This window comes from Astatotilapia calliptera, chromosome 5 (assembly GCF_900246225.1).
Source record: "Astatotilapia calliptera chromosome 5, fAstCal1.2, whole genome shotgun sequence".
In the NCBI taxonomy this organism is placed as follows: domain Eukaryota; kingdom Metazoa; phylum Chordata; class Actinopteri; order Cichliformes; family Cichlidae; genus Astatotilapia; species Astatotilapia calliptera.
This window is the reverse complement of record NC_039306.1, coordinates 20,512,668-20,532,127: the sequence shown is the minus strand read 5'-3', so window position 1 is coordinate 20,532,127 and position 19,460 is coordinate 20,512,668. Positions and strand designations below refer to the sequence as shown.

Genomic DNA, 19,460 nt, shown 5'->3' with positions numbered 1-19,460 from the left:
AGACCAGTTATACTATCAAAACTGCTGCTTACATTTTAATGCATCAGCAACAAACAATAAATAATACATCACTAGCATAACCCTAACAGTTTTCACTTTATATAATCTGTTTAAACTTTAATTAGTGATTCTGCTATTAATTATAGACTTTTGCACTTAGTATGTCAAATACAGGATGTTTACACAATTCTCTCAAACAAGGTTTTCACATAAAAACAAAAAAATGTTTTTTTGTTAGGCATCATAATTAAAATCAGAGGTGGAGGGTTAGAATATATACTGCGTATGTTGGTGCAGATTTATGCATCACATCTGCTGGGTTAGTGCTCCCACTACCAAACTGAACAAAGCAAGATTAATATAAATATATTATTAGTAACCCACTGAGCTGACTTGTCACCTTTTTGCACTCACACTTTCAGAGGATAAAAAAAGCAAAACAGGAAATAGTTTTAGTGCAACTACATTGCAGCTACCAAGACCAGTTATATTATTCAATTGCTGCTTACACAGTAATGCATCAATGACATGCAATAAATAATACATCAAAGCATAACCCTACCAGTATTAACTCTGTGAAATCAGTACTTTACCTACTGATTCTGTTATTACTAATAGCCTGCTGCACTTAATGTGTCAAATGCAGGATATTTACACACCTCTCTCGAAAAGGTTTTGACACCTGAACAAAATAATCAGTTTTATTTTTAAGAATCAGGCAAAACACTAATATTTCTTTATCAACTTTTGAGAATTAAACAGACCTTCTTATGGAAATATTGGAAATCCATTTGTGTTGTTCCCATTTGCAAGAATCAGAAGCTAGAATTTGACTACATACTGCGTATGTTGGTGCAGATTTATGTCTGAGATCTGCTGCCAGATCACAGCTGGGTTAGTGCTCCCATTACCAAACTGAACTAAGCTTGCCTGCTCGCCTGAGGTGCTTGATTTTGGGAGCAGCAGAACTCAATTTCATGCCCTGCGTGAGTCATGCACCAATGTGTTGTGGTAATCTCTGGCCAGACGATTCCTTATTTCCTCACTGGCATCCATTTCAGTATTTTCAGAACTTCAAATCTAAATAGGTCAAAGCTGCATGAGGTCTGATTTTGATCTGATGACATTTAGCAATATTTGCCTTTTTTGCTTTTGTACTTGGCTACAGGATTTATAATGTTCCCTCCTGTGACCCGTCTTTAAAAAACACTGGCAGTCACCAGTGCCTCCACTCCTAGTAGATGCATCTATGGTATTGATTTGAAAATCCTAGGTGACTTTTAAAAAAGTTAACCTCTGATCTTGAAGTCATGGTCACTGGGATTCAAACTCATAGATGGTATGGTGATATCAATTTAAAACTCCTACATCGCCTTGTTCTCATATTATCACATTCACAAACTCTGGTGTCCGCCTGCCCACCCAGCCAATGGGGTAACAACAATACACAATCAGGGTAAAAATGTAATGGCTTTTAATTTATTGCTACTCAGCACATTTATGCACATTTAATTTACATTTTCGATAAAAAGTTAGAAAGCTAAGTTCTCAATTATAGTGGCAAAAGTGAACTGCGTGTAGTATGTCCAACATTCAAGAGTTGAAACCTCTAATGAACTGAGCAGTCATTGTGAAGCTAGAATAATCTGACCTTTGAAGCTGTCATAAAGGCGAAGACTGTAATAAGAGACATTCCCTGACAGCACGTAAACAAATGGGAGCATTCTGTTATATAATGCTGCAATGTGATTAGCATCAAGGAAGGAAGTGTTTAGTGAGGAGAAAAAGTGACTTGACCTTCATATGATAAAGGAAATAAAGCAAGTAGGTCATGAAATGCCATTTAAATTCAAATCTAACAAGAAGCCAAAAACTTAGACAACATTAAGGAAAGAAAATATGATAGTGCACCTGCTTCCAATCAACAACACACAAAGACTCCAATGCACAGAAGAATATATATTAAACAGTACCAGCTATAAATGCTTCAACTCACTTAAACTGTTGGTGTTCTCTGGAGCTGCGGATCTTCGAGGAGAACCTCTCAGCCAGTTTCTCCAAGCTGCGGGAGTATTCCAGTTCAATCTCTGCTTTGCGACGGAAGAACTCCTGCAGATCCTGCAGGAGCTGGATACGTGATTCAGACTGTTGCTCCAGGCATTTAAACTGCTCCACCAGCTGGTTACGGATCTCTGTACAAGAAAACACCAAACAAAAAGGAGTTTGATTGACTTTTTACACACAAAATTAAGGCACAGTAATGTGAAAAATAAGATGTTCATATGACTCTAGGCAGTACTGTAAAAAACTAAGTGAACCATTACTGCTTCCATAGGAATTAATAGAGTAAGTAAACGATGCTGTTTAACTGATTATCAGCAGGAGTAACCACCTCTATAAATAATACGTTTTGGCAGTTTGTTGGTCTGGAGCATTGAGGTGTGAGTTAACACAATCTTCCCCAGAGTGGGTGTGCCAAGAAATTCACCCTAATGTCAGACAGTGCAGTGCTCAAAGAAACTGAGGAAACTAAGCGCTATATCTCATACTCTACAGACCTCAGTTAGCATGCTAAATGTTAGCATGCTAACATTTCCTGACAATACCTTTGGAGGAAGATTAATGAGAAACGCTTCACTCCCCCACTTGGACTAAGTAGCAACATTTCGCCTCAAGAGGAACACGATGTTAGCGGCCAGACTACAGACCCTTCATGGGAGCCACAAGCAAAACTCAATTCCCCTTTGTAGTGCTGTCATCAGCAACAATGACGCCTCAGCTCAGGAACAGAAAAATGCCTATTCTGTAGAATAAAATTATACTGTTAAGGAAGGAGCGCAAGTAAACAGGATGAATCTCACTTGAAAAGAGGAAGAAAACACCACGAACCCATGTGAAACCTTTACTAGAAATCCCAGTTTTGTTGATGCGTCTATATTTTCAATTAACTTTATTTTTCCCTCAGTGTGATTCAAGAAGTGAGTATCAAAACATGATGAAATGACAGCTACCAGTACTGCTGCCACAGATTTTTAAGCTTTCAAGGTTTCTCTTGTGAATACTTCATCCTAACCTATAATGACTAAATAAAGCCAAGAGCCACATTGTGCTAACTTTTGGCAATTAAGATTTTCCACCAATCAAAAGGATCTTTTATTTTTTCTGCATGAAAATGTGCTAAAAGAAGAAGAAGAAGAAGAAGAAGAAGAAGAAGAAGAAGAAGAACTTCCTAATGCAAGGCATGTCATGTTGCAACATCTCTTATTTACAATATGAGTCACTGCAAGTTATAACCTTTAAAATGAAGGCAGGATGAATCGCACACGTACAGTATCAAAGCCGTGTCAGTGACACTCTGCAGGCAGACGAACTGCCAGCTGAATGGTGAAACCACAGCAGTGACACAGACTGTGTTTTCATGCTGCTGAGGGTGTAATTTGGACAGCAAAGCCCTCATCATGGATATATGTTGGCTCTGACTGCTGGGGAAACCGTAACACTGTGCACAGGGAGCCTTTGCTCTCCCTGTGATGTCGTGCCGCCTGGCTTCAGCCTCAAGCGGCATGCTTCACTCTGTGGTTAACCATTGTCCCAGCCCTCCCCTTTATCCAGGGGGCCTCCCTCTCTCTCTCTCAGCAGGGCTTAAAGCTCTGTTTTTAGTGGGAACTGAATCAGAGCTCAGGGATATACAGTATTTTACTACTTCACTTCTGTCAGGAATGCTTTGCCAAACATTCAGTTATGTTTTTATATATATATATTACTTTCAGAAGACAGAAACAATGCAGAAGAATTCAAGGCAAGAAAAAAGAAGCCAGAGGAAAATGTGACAGCAATGTGCGTGAGTGACATGGAGGACTTTTAAAAACATTCTTTTACAGAAAGGGAACCACCAGCTGCAGCCTTGCTTTTGACAGATGAGATTGGAAAAATAGGTCACACCAGAAGTGTGCCTTTCCCTCTGAGAAACCATGAGCAATTGAAGAATTATTCCCTAAGTATTTCCAGCACACTGAGTATGGCTTGATTTGCTGTGGTTTCTTCAAAGAGAAGGACCCTTCTTTAGTTCGCTTCCGTCTGTGAGGTTGGCAAAATGCTGTGAATATGTGTGTGCAGTAAATTTAAAGATGCCTCCTTACAGTTTTAAAGACAACGCATTAATATTTTTGCTAGATAGATACATTTCTGTAATATCTGATATCCTTTGTCTTTCTACCATGTAATTGTTGAAAGACTATGGATTGCCCAGATGAAATACTCTGTGACTAGTATGGCACACAAACCCTAATGCTTTCAAGAACATTTATATACTCGAACTGTGATGGCCCTCCTGGCTTGGCTGAACCTGAGGGCTACACCATGAAGGAAGTTCAACACAACCAGACTGTGTCAGCGTTAGCTGGCTTGACAGAGTTCAAATGCTAGTTGGAGATAACAGGGATCAGATGGTGGTTCTCAGAAGTCTCTGTTAAGCCGGGCTTTCTGCTTCAGGCTCTGTGTGCTCACTCATCATGTGACTCTTCCAAACTAAATGACCCCTTCGAGTGTCACATCAGCTGAAATGTTATCAATGATGATAAAACAGTGAGAACATAAAAATATCTTTAAAGAACATTTAACCCATTCACTGCTTCACTGAGTGAATGGGTTAAATGCAGAGAGGAATTTCCCCACGAGGATCAATAAAGTTTACATTATTATTATTCTCATCATTATTAAAACTGCAGCACTGTTGCAAATAAGACAAGAGATAAATGCTGCAGAAAATCACTAATCTGGCGATCTATCCCGCAGACCTATAGTTTATTTGTAATGTGGCAGCTGCTAATTAGAACTGTGAAAAACTAAACTGGATAAATTTAAATATTAAAGGTTACTAGCCAAAAGGCAGATCAATGTGAAATGAATTTTATTGATTGAACAGATGTTCCTGGTGTGTGTTCTACCACTTCCAGCAGTGTGGAACAGACGTAGCAGCAGGTTAGAATTAAGAATAAAAACATTTACACTTTTTTTTTGTTTTTTGGATTGCCAGCTGCATTTATGCAAATTTCAGTGATGATGGGATACACAGTTTGCACTGCTGTAACTTTAGAGCTGGGTTTCAGTTGTGATAAAACATGCTGTAAATAAAGGAATTTGAGAAACTGTGGCTCTTCTTGCAAAATAAACCTCTGAACATTAACCTGCTCCTTACCAGATTATTTGTATCATAAGTTACCATGGTGATTTAGCCAGGTAAGAGGAGAGAAACGTTTGTGACATGTTTAAGTCTGACTTTAAGTTCAACATAGATCACTAACCCATTAATCTCACTTCACAGTACACCCAGTTGCCCTGTGTTCTTCCCCATTTCTCCTTCTGTGTTGTCTTGCAAGTTCCCAGTAGGTGGAGTTAATCAGTTCAAATGGGAGTGCATGGCCGGTTTCTCTGGCACATTTAAGAGCTGGTTATTTCAGACTTTGCTCATCCCATCAGCCTCCACCATGCTATTTGTTTGGCTGGCTTCACCCTGGTTACTTTAGCTTTTGTCACGGTTCATGAGTTGGACCACAACGAAACTGTCAATAAATCAAATACTTCTACAGTTGTAAAACGATTCAACAGCCACTGACTGTTATTCAGTGGCTATGAATACTATACAGCTGGGGAGTAGCTGCAGTCTGGGACTTGTTTACCTGGATATATGAGCATGTACCAAGATCCATTCATACCATAGTTGGTGTGACAAAATACAAATCCATTTTAGGTGTCCAATTATACAGTTATTTGATAGCACAGTAACAATGTATAGGAGCTAGAGATGTAACATATTTGCTAGCGCAAAATGGCAAAATAGCACTAGCTAGCTTAGCTCCGTGCCATCCACAGATTCGGTCACACATCCATGAATAGTGATAATATGACTAAAATAGCACACAAATTTCCAACTCCTTGAAACATTTTTAGTACAGTTAACTACACATCAAGTCAGGTTATTACAGATAATTTCATAAAAATGCTCCAAAAGGCACCAACACTACAAACAGTTGAGAGAGCCACTTCAATGATTCAAATGAGCTGAAGTGAAGTTAACAGATAGCTGGCTGTGTCAGCATCCACCTGTCATTAAAAATTCCTGCATGCATAAATTCACGTCTTTGCACATTTTTAGATGTTTGACATACAAAAAAATTCTCCCCCGTGAAAGTTGATTCTAAAAAAATGTTGAATTCTGCTTCGGAATTAGAGATTTAACACAGGACTAAGTTACCTTTTGTAGCAGCTTCTAGCAGTCATTTGAGCAATTGTTTTGTATTTCCTAAAGTTGCTACTTGCACATAGAAGCAGCAGATACTTTATGTTCCTGACTTCATGATTTTAAGTTCAGGTCCTTCAGAATAGCACCTGCTCGACACTGAAACTTGTTATACACCGTTTAGGGAAGGGAACTGAAGCACAGTGAACACTCAACTCTTCACAGAACAGGAAATCTTCAAAAAACAATAGTAGGATGTTGGAGATCCCTGAACTTTGGCCCGTTACAGACAAAATCCTGTGCCGGCAGCTATGCAACAACACAGTAAGGGCATCTTTCTAGTAATCACTCTTAGCCGCACAGAAAAAATGAATCCCAAACTGACCGTCTATGAACAGAATTGTGGCATGTCTGTAAAAAGTTTGGTTCAAATAAAATGTGTATGAAATGATCTGCACCTTTCAAGCTTTTATGTCCACCGGCTTGTGCTATGGCTATATTACACAAATTTGATTTGTGACTATTTTGGGTGGCGTTTAAAGGTTCTGGTGACATAGTTCTGAGCATGACATGTATTTAAAGCCCAGATTTACATATATTTTTAATAACATCTGCATTAGAGACATCCTCTAGTTGACCCACTTGACTTCCTGTTGACTCCCTGCACACAGATTACAAAAAATCTATTCAAAGACAGCAATATGACACTTTTAAAATCACCGGCTTAGCTCTATAAAGATTCCAGTTTCTGATTTGTAGTACTCAGAAGTAAAGTAATCAATAAGGAATAATGATTTTTTTTTCCAATGATTCAATAATGGGCAAATCTTGACACATAACCTGGTCACTGACTGCGGCCAGTTTATCCACATTGACTGCACATCAGTTCCAATGTGTTGTTCCAGCAGGCTTAGTTAGCCAAAACAACTGGCTGCACTGTCAAAGATTTACATTTTTATCCACAAAGTCCCTCTGATCAGAAATCATGGTTTCTGATGCAACTTAAATATGTCTGTCACCAAAACACAACTCAGTGCAAAACAATGACAAAAATGTCCTAAACATATGCATGAGTGTAAAGCTGATCCACATTTAATGGACTTTGACATTTCTTTTAAGGCATCATTCCCTCTGTATGTTAAGCTGAGAATAAGACATCACCCTTTTCCACATAAAATGAATCAATCAATAAAACCTGCATCTCTTCCCAGAACCAGTACAGGACATCAGGGGTGATGCATTGGCAGAGCATTTTACTGCAAGTCTGCCGTTTGGGAGGGCCACGTGACGCCTTGACGCAATGAAGCGGAGATAAAATAGGAGTGCAGTGAATGAGAGGGATTTTCTGCAGAGCATCCTGAGGGCAGCAGGGAAGGCTGGGCTCCACAGGGCAGCCAAGTGACTGAGGAGAAGCAGGAAAGACTGGTCATTTCCCTAAAGAGTAACATAACAACTAAAACGTAATCCCACATATAAAAAGTTTGAAAGTGAACATGTTCTATTTGTCGTTAATTACAGGCGAGTACATGAGGCAGTGGTAAAATGTCTGAGGATGCAAGAACTATGAGTCTCCTAACGTAATTTGGATAAATTATAGATTTTAATGAGCCTCAGAAGCTATTAAACGCTTTGAAAATAATGTCCCTGGGTGTTCAGATCACCATGCAGTAAAACACACACAAAAATGAGACACACACACATAGACATCACACAAAGGCAACTCTGAGCCAAATTTCTCTAATCCCCAACTCAGCGCCGCAGTATCTGGGCTCTACACAGCAGAGACAAATTTGTGTGAAAAGAACAGACAAATGCAACCCTTATACAGACCTTATTTCACTCTATCTGTCCCACACACAGAGTCTCATAATACAAGTTCCAGTCGTTGAACTAATCCCCCTTTTTTCTGTTCTGTTTTAATCCTCTAATGATTAACACAATTTTGGATTCACAAGGGCATGCTCCCAGTGTCAGCACAGGTTCTTCTCTGTATGTCTCTATCTCGTCTGATTCGTCTCCGGCACAGACAAGCTGCAGCACATGTCCACAAAGATAAGACAACAGGAGCTGAGTCCAATCAATGGCTGAGGAACTGATGGTGTATCCTACAGCAAGATGTCACTTGTCAGTCATCCTTCCTGATTATCTGCTGGTTTATAGTATTTTCCACCGGATGTTTTGTCTAGTAAACTAAAAATCAATCCAGCTCTAAAGAAAAAGAATCTATCAAATTACCTCGTGTCGTGCATTTTTTTCCCACTACATTGCATTATTACAGTCAAATGCTCCACTGTGGAAATCAACATTTTCTATGCAACAATTACTAGATATAATAACTTTGTATTTGAATGGGCAGAATGTCTTTTTTAACCCTTCTGAAACTGAAGAGAACACACGATAACAATTAAAAAAAAAAAGACTATAACTGTTGCTTTATAAAAAGAGCAAAGAAAACCATCCCTGGCTTCCTGATCGCTCTAAAGACTTCTGGAAATCATTTAAGACTTCAGGGAAACTGAAAGCTTGAGACACACGCCCTCTCAGAGTCGAGCTGTCTATCATCTGCTGTATCCGTGATCCAGCTCTGCAGGACCAGGCTGAGAGGTGTCGCCATGGCAACATGGGCGTGTTCCATTCCCTGGGGAGACGCTTATTGGAGGAAAGGTGGGATTTGATGGGTGTGAATAGGTGGCAGCATTGAATGAAGAGACACGTGTGCACTGACAAGTAGAGAAAATCTGAAAATGAAGTTGATGAGGCAATTTCAAAGAGTATTTCTAAATACAGTTGAGACAATGGGCAACTTAACTGATTGGAATCTTCCAACATTACCGAGCTTTCGTTGGATGGTGTGGGCTTCTGAGGCAAACACATGAGTGTATTGCATTTCTTTACTGGCTGAAACTGAGAGTGGAAGACAAAAAAAAAAAGGCAGAACTTGAGAGGAGATGTGTCATCTAGTTTGGCCTTTAACTAGACTCTCTGGTGAGCCACAACCAAATAAGTCCCTTGTTTTTTTTGCAACTTTCAGGTCAAAGTTCTTGAGTTATTTTGGTGTTTCACTGTCAAGACATCAAACACGCTACAATCACAGAAAAACATCAAGCAATACCTGCATTTTTTTTTTTTTTGCTCTCTATTTGTCTAAAGTGACACAGCAAATAACAAAACCATCTTAAGACAGTTCCTGGAATAATCACACAATTTAATCACTTGATTTGAGTTCAGCACATGAATTTTCCTTGTGTTCATTATGTGTATGCATGTGAAGAAGAGCTGTCACACACTGATCAAAGCTGTAAAAGTTTCTGGTACTATCGGCGGTGAATCACCATAATTCAAATTGCAATCTGCAGCAATGTATGACTTTTTACCCTATAAATGATTATTTTCACTTTCTGTTGCGGTTTGGTTAGGTTTAGGCAACAAGAATAAGTTATCAGAATCATCTGTATTTGGCCAAGTTTGCACACACATACAAGGAATTTGACTCTGGTTCACTTTGCGGTTCTAAATACCCATATATACACAAGGAGCACATAAATATGAGGAGAAGACAAGAAATAAGAAAAATATAAGTTACAGAGAGGCCTAAGGAACTGTACAAACTATAACAAACTACAACTGGGCATGGATGACAGATTAAAACACAGAAATAATATTATATTTGCTTTAAAAATAAATTTCCAAGGTGGTCTGGGGGACTAGTCCCCTCTCAGAGATCTCGAAACATTCATTTCATGAGAACTGAAACACATGAGTTTCATTGTCTTGCTGGCTATCATGAAAAAAATATCAATATGTGCTCATGACCTACTAAGAAATAGGTTGAAATTAGTAAGGGTCTGCACATAAAACCAAGCTCTAAACTTAATGTCTGAGTTTGGGACTGGTGGTCAAACAAAACAAACTATTTAAAGATAGTTTAGTTTAATTATACTTTAGGTTACCAGGATAATTAGTACTGGAAAAATATAATACCAGTAGTTGCAGCCACAGTTTTGTGCTTCTATTAGCACGTGAAACTGTGCCACTTATGCTGCTACAATCTGTTAGCTGGAAATAGGTGCGCTGTTTAATTATCTCAAGTCTGCTGTGGGACATGTGCTTCACCAATATGGAATAAAGTTATCTAACAGGTCCCAAACCTGCAGTGGCAAGAACCGAACTAATTACTTCATTAGTGACTTTTTCAAACTTGTTATTTTTACACAAACTTGTTTCTGCCTGTTTCTAAGGTTACTGTCTCTTGGCAGGAAGTGCATGTTGAAATTTTTCTTGTAAAGACTACTGCTATCAGCAATAACTCACCTCTGGAACAGCAATGCGAGTTTACAAAGTGACCCAAACACACTCAGTCTCAGCATTCACACCTTTCTGACTGCCTGAGTTAGACATGTGGGAATTTTTAAAATAGAAAAATAAGAGCATTGAAATTCTGCACGCAATCGTCAAAGATCTTTAAGACATGTTTGTGCCTTTCTGAAAATAGAGGACAAACTGCAACTACAGTATGCTTTTATCTCCCAAAAGCAACAGTTGTGCATTGCTGGACTCGTAATACAGTGTTAACTGAGAAATACTTCTCAGAGCTGAATCAATTGAGAAATGAAATCATGCACTGACTGGCATCACATTAACAAGGAAATTAAACCTTTTTCATGTTTAAATGGACCTTTGTCTGGTTCATCAACACCATCGTGAACTGAAAAACTGTGGGACAGCAGTGAATGATAATCTTTGCTCAGGACGTTAGGCATTTTATGAAAGGATGATTATGTCTTCCGTGAAACGGACAGAGCAAACTCTCAGCTAAACGAGTGGCAGCTGCATTCATCATACTGAGCTTATAGAGACGAGAGAAGAGTCAACAAAGAGGAAGCTCTATAGCAAAACTCTGGTGACAGCGAGTACGATAAAACTTCATTATGACATGATTATACTGTTCACTGAACGCAACACAAGTGGACAGTTTGTGCTGAATATTGTACTTCTTACTTATGGACACAAATAGAGTGAACAACCAAAATTATGCACTGATTCAAATTCACAGGGTTATATACAATTACTGACTTCAACAATCTGTCATTACAAACAGTAGACTTTTGCATTATTCTTAGTGTTGTTTGAGGTGCATATACCATCCAACACACGTATGACTGCACAGCAACTGAAATACAATGCCCGGGGTTAGAGTTCAACTGCTACAATAGCGTGTTTTTTTTCCATTATGTAAAACAGTTATTGTTTTACATTCTCACTTTCTATATTGTTTTGACACCCACAATGTGCAATAGAATCTCACAACACATAATAATCACATGCCTAACTTCATGCATTTTGCCATGATACAAATGATACTTAAATGTTACTAGCGTCATTGTCATAAGTAATGCAAAAAATAAAGAAAATCTCAGCTTTCTTTTCAGGTTTATTCAATAAAATGTTGAAAGGATAAAACACATTTCAGTCAGACGCACTATTTACAAATGATTTTGTTTCCATCTGCAGCAATTTATATATGTGGCAGCGTGGCTTTGTTCTTCCACGAGCACATGTGAAGTAGTAGGTGGATGTGGGTTGCAAAGCAGCTTGCAGGTGCACAGCAAAAGCAGCTTAAAGAGAGCGCCTTTAATGAGATAGCTCATTTAGCTAACATGGCCTGTCACTGAGATTAGCTGATTCTATAATTATGGCTAAGATTGGCTTGGTGGCCTGCCATAAAAGGATGTTGGAAGATTAGTTTAAGGAGTAGTGCAGTGTTTTGGAAATCTGTGCAGTAATTAGCACCACGCTAACTTCTCTTAGCTAAACTGTCCTCCCAAAGAATATCTGATGTGTTAATTAATGAGTAGTGACACAAGTGTGTATATTTTGTTAGTTTTGAACAGAACCAAGCTGTTTCCAGTTTATGTGCTAATCTAAACTAGCTTTATACATAGAAATAGAGAAGAGGGTACTTTCAGGTGCTCCCTCATTTCCCAAAGGGTCACCACATCACAGAGCATGGACCTGCATGTTTGATTTGGCAGACTTCCTCACATAACCTGCCCATTAAGCCAGGCTTGTGACCCACACTAGGAGCTTGTGACCTCCCTGAAGCTGGGTTTGTGATCTCCTGTTGGTCTGGGGATCTTAACACTACACCAGCATACACAGAGTTGTACAAACCATCTTATCTAACTCTAAACAAGAAAGCGAATGAGCTGTGTGTTTGACTATTCACTGCCACTCCATGAAAACAAACCAACCCTGAATGAAGTCCAAGATTTATTGGACCACACAACAAACAAGCTGTCCCACACAAATTTTATTCAGCCTTAATATCTAGTGGATGTTTTTTGCTCTGCAAATGCTCAGCAGGTTTGCCAAACAAGTGGGCAGCTGGAGGATCCTCAGCCAGTGACTCAGTGAGACCATTTCTTCATCTCCCTACATGTGTGTTTCCACCCTGCCACACTCATGCTACTCAGCAGGGTGCTGAGAGGTAACTAACCAAATCTAAGCATGATGACAATACACTCTGATCTTCAGACTGACAAAAACAATACACAAATGCAACAAATTCAGCTACAGCAACCAGAACAGTGATTTGTATCTCACTCAGCAGAGAGCTGTCTGTGGCCTGGGGCAATAACAAAAAGAGACACACCTAGTGTCTCACAGAATTCTCATCAGCGTTTAACCAAAGCAACACTTCGGGGTTCATTAGAAGGTGCTTCATAACACATGGCATACTGAAGTCTTATTTCCACACAAGCAGTGAAAACTGTTTTGTAACAGCACATGTGTTAATCTGGAAGCTAATTGTTGACCTTAAACTGCCAATAATATATCATAACACCTCACAATTACACACATATAGGTGTGTGATTACCTTGCCGTATACTGCAATGCAGTGCTTGATCTGTAAATGAGGCACACAGGTTTGTGCTCTGCAAAAAACACAGAAAAATATTTCATAACACATTGTGTAACAAACGATGTAGCGAATGTTGGTCAAATTCTTTTCAGGTATTCATTAGGTTCTGCTTGGGAGTCTAAACTTGACTGTGTTCAGTCAGGTAGAATGAAACTAGCAGAGGCTAGCAACAAACGGCAAAGAGAAACTTGAAGCGAGAGGTGGTAAACCATGCTTCCTTTTCAGAATCACCTGAAACGTACTGCATGAACATGAGCTGTCATACCTTGTGTACATCTGTAGACCACTAAAATTTTCCATGAGACCATGCTTGCATTAATTCCTCTGTTCATGACAAGGGAAACTAAACAACTAGAACCAAATGGTACCAGTTCCAATCTTTGGTAAGCTCCATCACATTCAAACTCTACTTCCTCTCAATAACACTTCACCATCTCAGCATTGGTGAGTGTGTCACTGTCTAAATGCCCGTTCGGTGTGTGGATGTATTGTCAGTAATGAATCGGATGCTTGTGTAAGAGCAAGGCATTAGTTACTTCTTGGAAGTGACTACCATCATACCATTAAAAGGTTAAATATGACGCTTTGGATATAAGCTACCAGACTAAGAAATCAAATGAAACTAGAATTAAAGCATCACGTTTCTTTGCCTCTGCAAACCAGTCAGGTTTCAGTTTACATTCATGCCCGTCCAGACTAACACAGCATATAAGAGAAGACACTGAAAGAACCTCATTAAAGGCAGTAAGTGAATTCATGTTTGCTCAGTGAGGCTGAAGATGGCAGAATACAAAGTTGTAGCCCCATATTACTCAACGTGCAAGTGAATCTTTTTGATAATTAATTCTTTCTCAGGTTATGACCAAAAAGGTCAAACCACCAAACTACAAATCAGTTAATCCTCGAGTGCATGAGAATATTAACCAAATTTGAAGAAAGTCCTTTAAACCATTTCAGAGACATTGTGTTCAAAACTATTTGATGGATGGACGGGCCGACCAAAAAAAAACGAACAAAAAACAATACTGTCACCATTGCAGACATTCAGAGACTGTCCATGCATGAGTTTAAGCTGTTAAATACAAGAAGACAGCATTATTTAAATGCACAGTTTGACAAATAAAGGCAACACGGTAAAATGCACTGCGAGACATCCAATTAGTGATTTATTACAGAGCTGGATTTTGGGAGACACAGGACCTGCTACAAGTCAAAGCACACACAAAAAGAAAGAGGGAGAGAGAGAGAGGGAGAGAGAGAGAGAGTGTGTGTAAACACCAGACTAGTTAAATAAAAATGAGTCACGGTGAAAACAGTGCTCAGCTGTTGACTTTCAATTTTTGGCTTCAAAGCTATTTCATCACCACCAGCTAATTAACTCATGATTGTCATGACTGCAAAGCTTTTAAAACATACATGTATATAAAATAACGGTGGCTCAAAAGTGTAGTTGTTCACATGTTTGCTTAACAAGCAAAAGATCCCAGTTTCATCTTGGAAGGAGACACAAACTCTTTGGGGGTTGCCTTGGGAAGGGCGTAAAAAAAAAAAAAAAAAAAAAAAGCTGCCAAATCAAAGGTGCAGAGCTATCCGCTGCAGCGACCCATTGTGAATAACGGAGCAGCCAAAAGTAGCCTTTATGTGTACATAATAACAGACGAGCATGGGTTTATCCCTAAAGCTGCCATTGTAAATGTCAAGACAGCTGCTGGTGATTTAGCCCACTTCACAAACTGCCTATAAAACTGGCAAACAGGAGGAAGAATAGCTGCAGTCCAGTAACCACACGGCAGTTAGTTACAAAAGTCCAAACTCCTCAGTAAATGCAGTGTATGAACCGTCTCTATTGACATGCTAATGCAAGATCTACCAGCTGAACAGCTTGAACAAAGTGAACCCCGTCTCACAGAGGTCCTTCAGAGGCCTCAGCTTTGGCAGCCGGCCTCAAGGGTTGTCAAGAATTCATTAATAGCAGGAGTTAAGATTTTAGCAAAGTAGTTTGTTGCACTCTAACAGATTAACTTTTGATACGACATGCCAGCTCCCTGCACCGGTCACATTTAAGCAACCCCAGTACTGAGCCACAGTGAACCTACTGATGGGGTTTCTTCTTTGTTTCTGAAGCCAAATGATCTTTTTGTCACCCATCTATAAGCCCTCATACATAATAAAGCAACCCCGCCATCGTGTTATTAACCCATCACTGACACTCTGATGATCTGGCCCCTTCTGCCATGTACACATTAGCCATTAAGCAATAACTCAGAGTAAGACAGGAGTGATTTTCAATCTGAATTTCATTACCGTGCGCTCACTGCCAGGTTCAGCTCATAACATTACCATTGTTGTGAGGCGGTGTATGTCAAGAGCAGAGCCCTCTCTGTCTGCAGGCTATGATACACACCAGCTGTGAATGAGAAACAAGCAGCATTCATCATAAATTAACATCCTTCCTTCTCACGCAGCTGAAAGGCCCCGTCTAATTCAAAGAGGCAGCAGACAGGGCCTGGATCTAAGAAACGGCAGCAATTCTGTCACAGTACTAAACTGACGCCTGAATTATCAGAAAATGTCTTGGGTAAAGAGGAAAGCAAGAGAATCAGATAAGTGCTCAGTTGTGTACAAGCAGTTTTTTTTTTCAATGATCAGCCAAGGCCACAAGACAAAAGAATAAAAAACATAATAACAGTAAAAAAAGAGTTAGAAAATGGTTGAAAGTAACAAAACAAATAAATGAATCCGCTGATCCACTTTCAACACCATGTGACAAGTGTAGATTCTCACACTTAGCATCCAGTGGTCCAGACAGGTACACGACTGAAAGGGTGATCATCAGACATTTAGCACCAGTGGAACCACAGAGAGTGAGAGTGCCAGCAGTGAGCCTACAGCCTTGAAACTGAACCCGAGAGTCAATCATGGTCAGCACCCTATGCTTGTGTGTTCAATTGATGTCTTCATTCCTCAGCTATTTGCCCTGGTTATCCTCTGATTTTTTCTTTTAAATTATTAAATCAGGATTAAATGGTACAGAACCACTCCAAAACCAGCAGAGTCCATCTGAGCCTAGGTGTCACACAGTGAGAGAAACACTGCACTGCAAATGCTAATACGCTCGTGTTATAGTGCCGGATGAGTTTTAGATAAAGGCTGGCATGCAATCAAAGAGCGTGTGTTACCCACGTTGTCAGGTGAAAGCAGTGAGTCAAACCACAGGCACCATCAAGGAATCAAAGGCAAAGCATGGGGAGGGTGAGCAGGTACTTATGTGCATTCAGTCTAAGCCACCATGTCATCATATGAGATTAGCCTATAACACACCGAATATGGATTTATAATATATAACCTACTATTCCTAAATATTAGTCTATCATCCAACCACAAACCACAACAAGCCAAACACAGGCTTCCCCCTCAAGAATCAGAAAGAATGAGGTGCAATAATAAAAGCAGTCTCCAACCTCCATCCTTTGCACAGGGATCATTTTACCCAGCAACAACAAAGCGTGCAGAATCTGGACCCTAACCACATGATGACAAATTAACATTCAGTTTACAGACATCCCACTGGCTGATGGTGAATTAATGACAGAAGCCTTTGCACACGGGAGAGAAGACTATAGTCTGCTGCTCTTGTCATTTACTTGACTGTCACGGTTTGCTTGTTATCTTGAGGGAGAAGTCAATCTGTGCTATAAGGTTTGCAATATAAAGGATATTGCTTTGAATTTTTTCTATTTTAAAAATACAAATAAAGGAGGAAAGGGGTGCAGGGCTCGAGCCAATTAAAACGGGCTCGAGGAGAGAACAGACAATCCGCACTGAGCGGACACAGGCATCAGATTCACACCGCACCTTTCACTTGGGTCTCATATTCCGCTATGATCTCCTTGTCCTTTCTGAATCTCGTGGATGACATGGTTCCTCGGGTTATGGGGTTGAGCCCCTGTCCGTCGACGACTTTTGGGGGGGTCTCTGCAGTTGATCTCCGACTTGCAACGTTGCAACGCGATCCTCCGTTTTTTTTTCTCCTTTGTTTTCTAGTGACCATGCATCGGTAAGGGGGAAAAAACAGTAATAATGAGGCTCAGTGCTATTGTATCCCGCAGTTGTATTCCTTCAGCTTTTTAATCACCCTATCGCAGAAATGACAGTTGAGCAGCAGTCCGGTGTTGCATTCTTCTCTCTGACTGCTTTCTCTGCTGCCAGGAGTCCTCCTCCTCCTCCTGCTCAAAAACTCAAAGCCTTCAGCAGGGTGAGGGAATTAAAACACACACACAAACGGACTGAAAACTATAATAACAACATGATGAAGGGGACAAGGAGACGCCTGAAGGTTTCCAGCAGGAAAGTCCTAGTACCTCCTGTGTCCAAAATAAGCAGGCATGCGTACCAAGAGCGAAGCAGCCACACACAATTCAGACTGACAAATTGCGCTGCAGGGAAACAGGAATTTAAAAGCTTGTCACGTGAGCCCCCTTCATATTATCATCCATCCCTCCTTCCTCTTCCACCCGCCCCCTCTCTCTCGCTCTCTCTCTCTCTCACACACACACGTTTATCCACGACTTCAGGGGACACACATTGGCACACATTAATGTTCGGAAAACAAAAACTATAGTTTTAACCATTACTTATTTGCTTTAAACCATGTCTTCTCCTTAAGAAGAATGGAGCTACCCCCATAATGTGACTGTGTAGTACTGACCACACACACACACACACACACACACACACACACACACACACACACACACACACACACACACACACACACAAAGCAATGTTTCCATAAATTCAAATCTTTATTTCCTGGAGACCTCACTATAACTACTTCTGCCTACTTCCAACCCTGCAACCACACAATGGTTTATATCCTCAGAGCATGAGCAGCCTCATTCAACCACATTTGTAATCCACGCACCTTCATTTTTTTTTTACCGACAGTTATTGTTGTTCTGTTCTTATTGCTCAAACATTTGCATGCACACAGAGCATCATTATCAACAGGAAAGGTGTTCCACCTTCAGGCTCCTGTTTCAGTTGTTCTCACAGCTTCAGTGCTAACCTAACCAAGCAATCGCCATTGGCATGGAAACCTCTTTTTTTATTTTTTTTTATCTCTGCACTACTTTCACCATGGCTACTGTTTAAGAGATTGTGAGAGTTAATCCTTGAAATGTGAGAAGCCTGGTCCTTAAAGAGCTCAATAACACATCAGGACGGCACTGATGTGGTACCTATAAATGAACACAAGCCATTAGCTGGTGAAAGAAAAACTGTGTTGCCAGCATGCATCCTCTTGTCCATGTTAGTCACGTTTAACCTCTTCTTTCTGATAATTAAAGATAACTTTGACAATAATGTCACAACAATATATTTAGTCTCCTACAGTAAGCCTTTGAAACATCAGTAGAAGCAAGGATAAATAAAATAGGGGAGAAGAACTGTTAATTCTCTGTAAAGGAACAAACAAATATGGTCCAAATTTATTCAGTTTCTGTTTTTAAGTAAGTAGTGCTTGTACAGATCCCTGTGCCATGTCAGTGTTGCAGCCTGTTCCTTGCATTTGTGTCATGAAGATAAGCATTGTGACAGAGACTGAGTGTGTTTCTGACAGACACTGTCATTTGGATCTGTCACTGTCTTTAACAGTTCTGGGAACTCAGATTGTTGTCACCTTAGCTATTCTCAGTTCAGAAGAACCAGGCTGCGTGACTCACATTGAAATGGCATAAAATCGGCATACTGACACACTATACACCTCTGCATTTTATTTCCATCTGCAGTTCACAGGCATCAGTATCATGAGCTGACACTTGACAGACTCCAGGTCTACGTTCTGCCACATTTCAAAACACAATCATTTGATTTTTAAGAAGAAAGAAAGAAAGACTTTTTTTCCCACTGAATGTGAGATTTTTAACTTCGTTATTGCAAAATGATTCAACAGCAGATGTTATTAACCGCGTGAGGTCCAATCCAAATCTTATGCTATCAGAATATATAATGTTGTTCTGTTTAAAAACAGTTCTTCAAAGTCTTAGCAATCAGGGGAAAATAATTCTCACTGATACAGATCAAAAATATTTATTTTTCATCAAAAAACAGCTTTTTTGCCTTTTGCTTGACTCCAAACATTGGGTTTTGGTTAGAGCTCAGTGCTAGGGTTGGCGTCATCAGTGATGACTTACATCCAAGGGGTTTTACGCCCACCAAGACCTGTTTGGGGCTTAGGTTAGGTTTATTTCCACTCCTGCTCATTTACGATTTGCTGACATGAAGTTAAAGTCAAATTAA

At 39.8% G+C, this 19,460-nt stretch overlaps 1 protein-coding gene across 3 annotated transcripts in view; it reads right to left on the bottom strand.

The window, feature by feature from the left end:
- Positions 1-17,596, bottom strand: part of srgap3 (SLIT-ROBO Rho GTPase activating protein 3) — a 54,295-nt gene extending 36,699 nt beyond the window's left edge. For all 3 annotated transcript variants that reach the window (XM_026167964.1, XM_026167965.1, XM_026167966.1), the window contains exons 1-2: positions 17,016-17,596; positions 1,997-2,192 (exon numbers count right to left, since the gene is read on the bottom strand). In XM_026167964.1, coding sequence (XP_026023749.1) covers positions 1,997-2,192; positions 17,016-17,211 — 392 coding nt within the window. In that variant the 5' untranslated portion in view covers positions 17,212-17,596. The remainder of the gene's footprint in view (positions 1-1,996; positions 2,193-17,015) is intronic.
- Between the last annotated feature and the right edge of the window lie 1,864 nt (positions 17,597-19,460).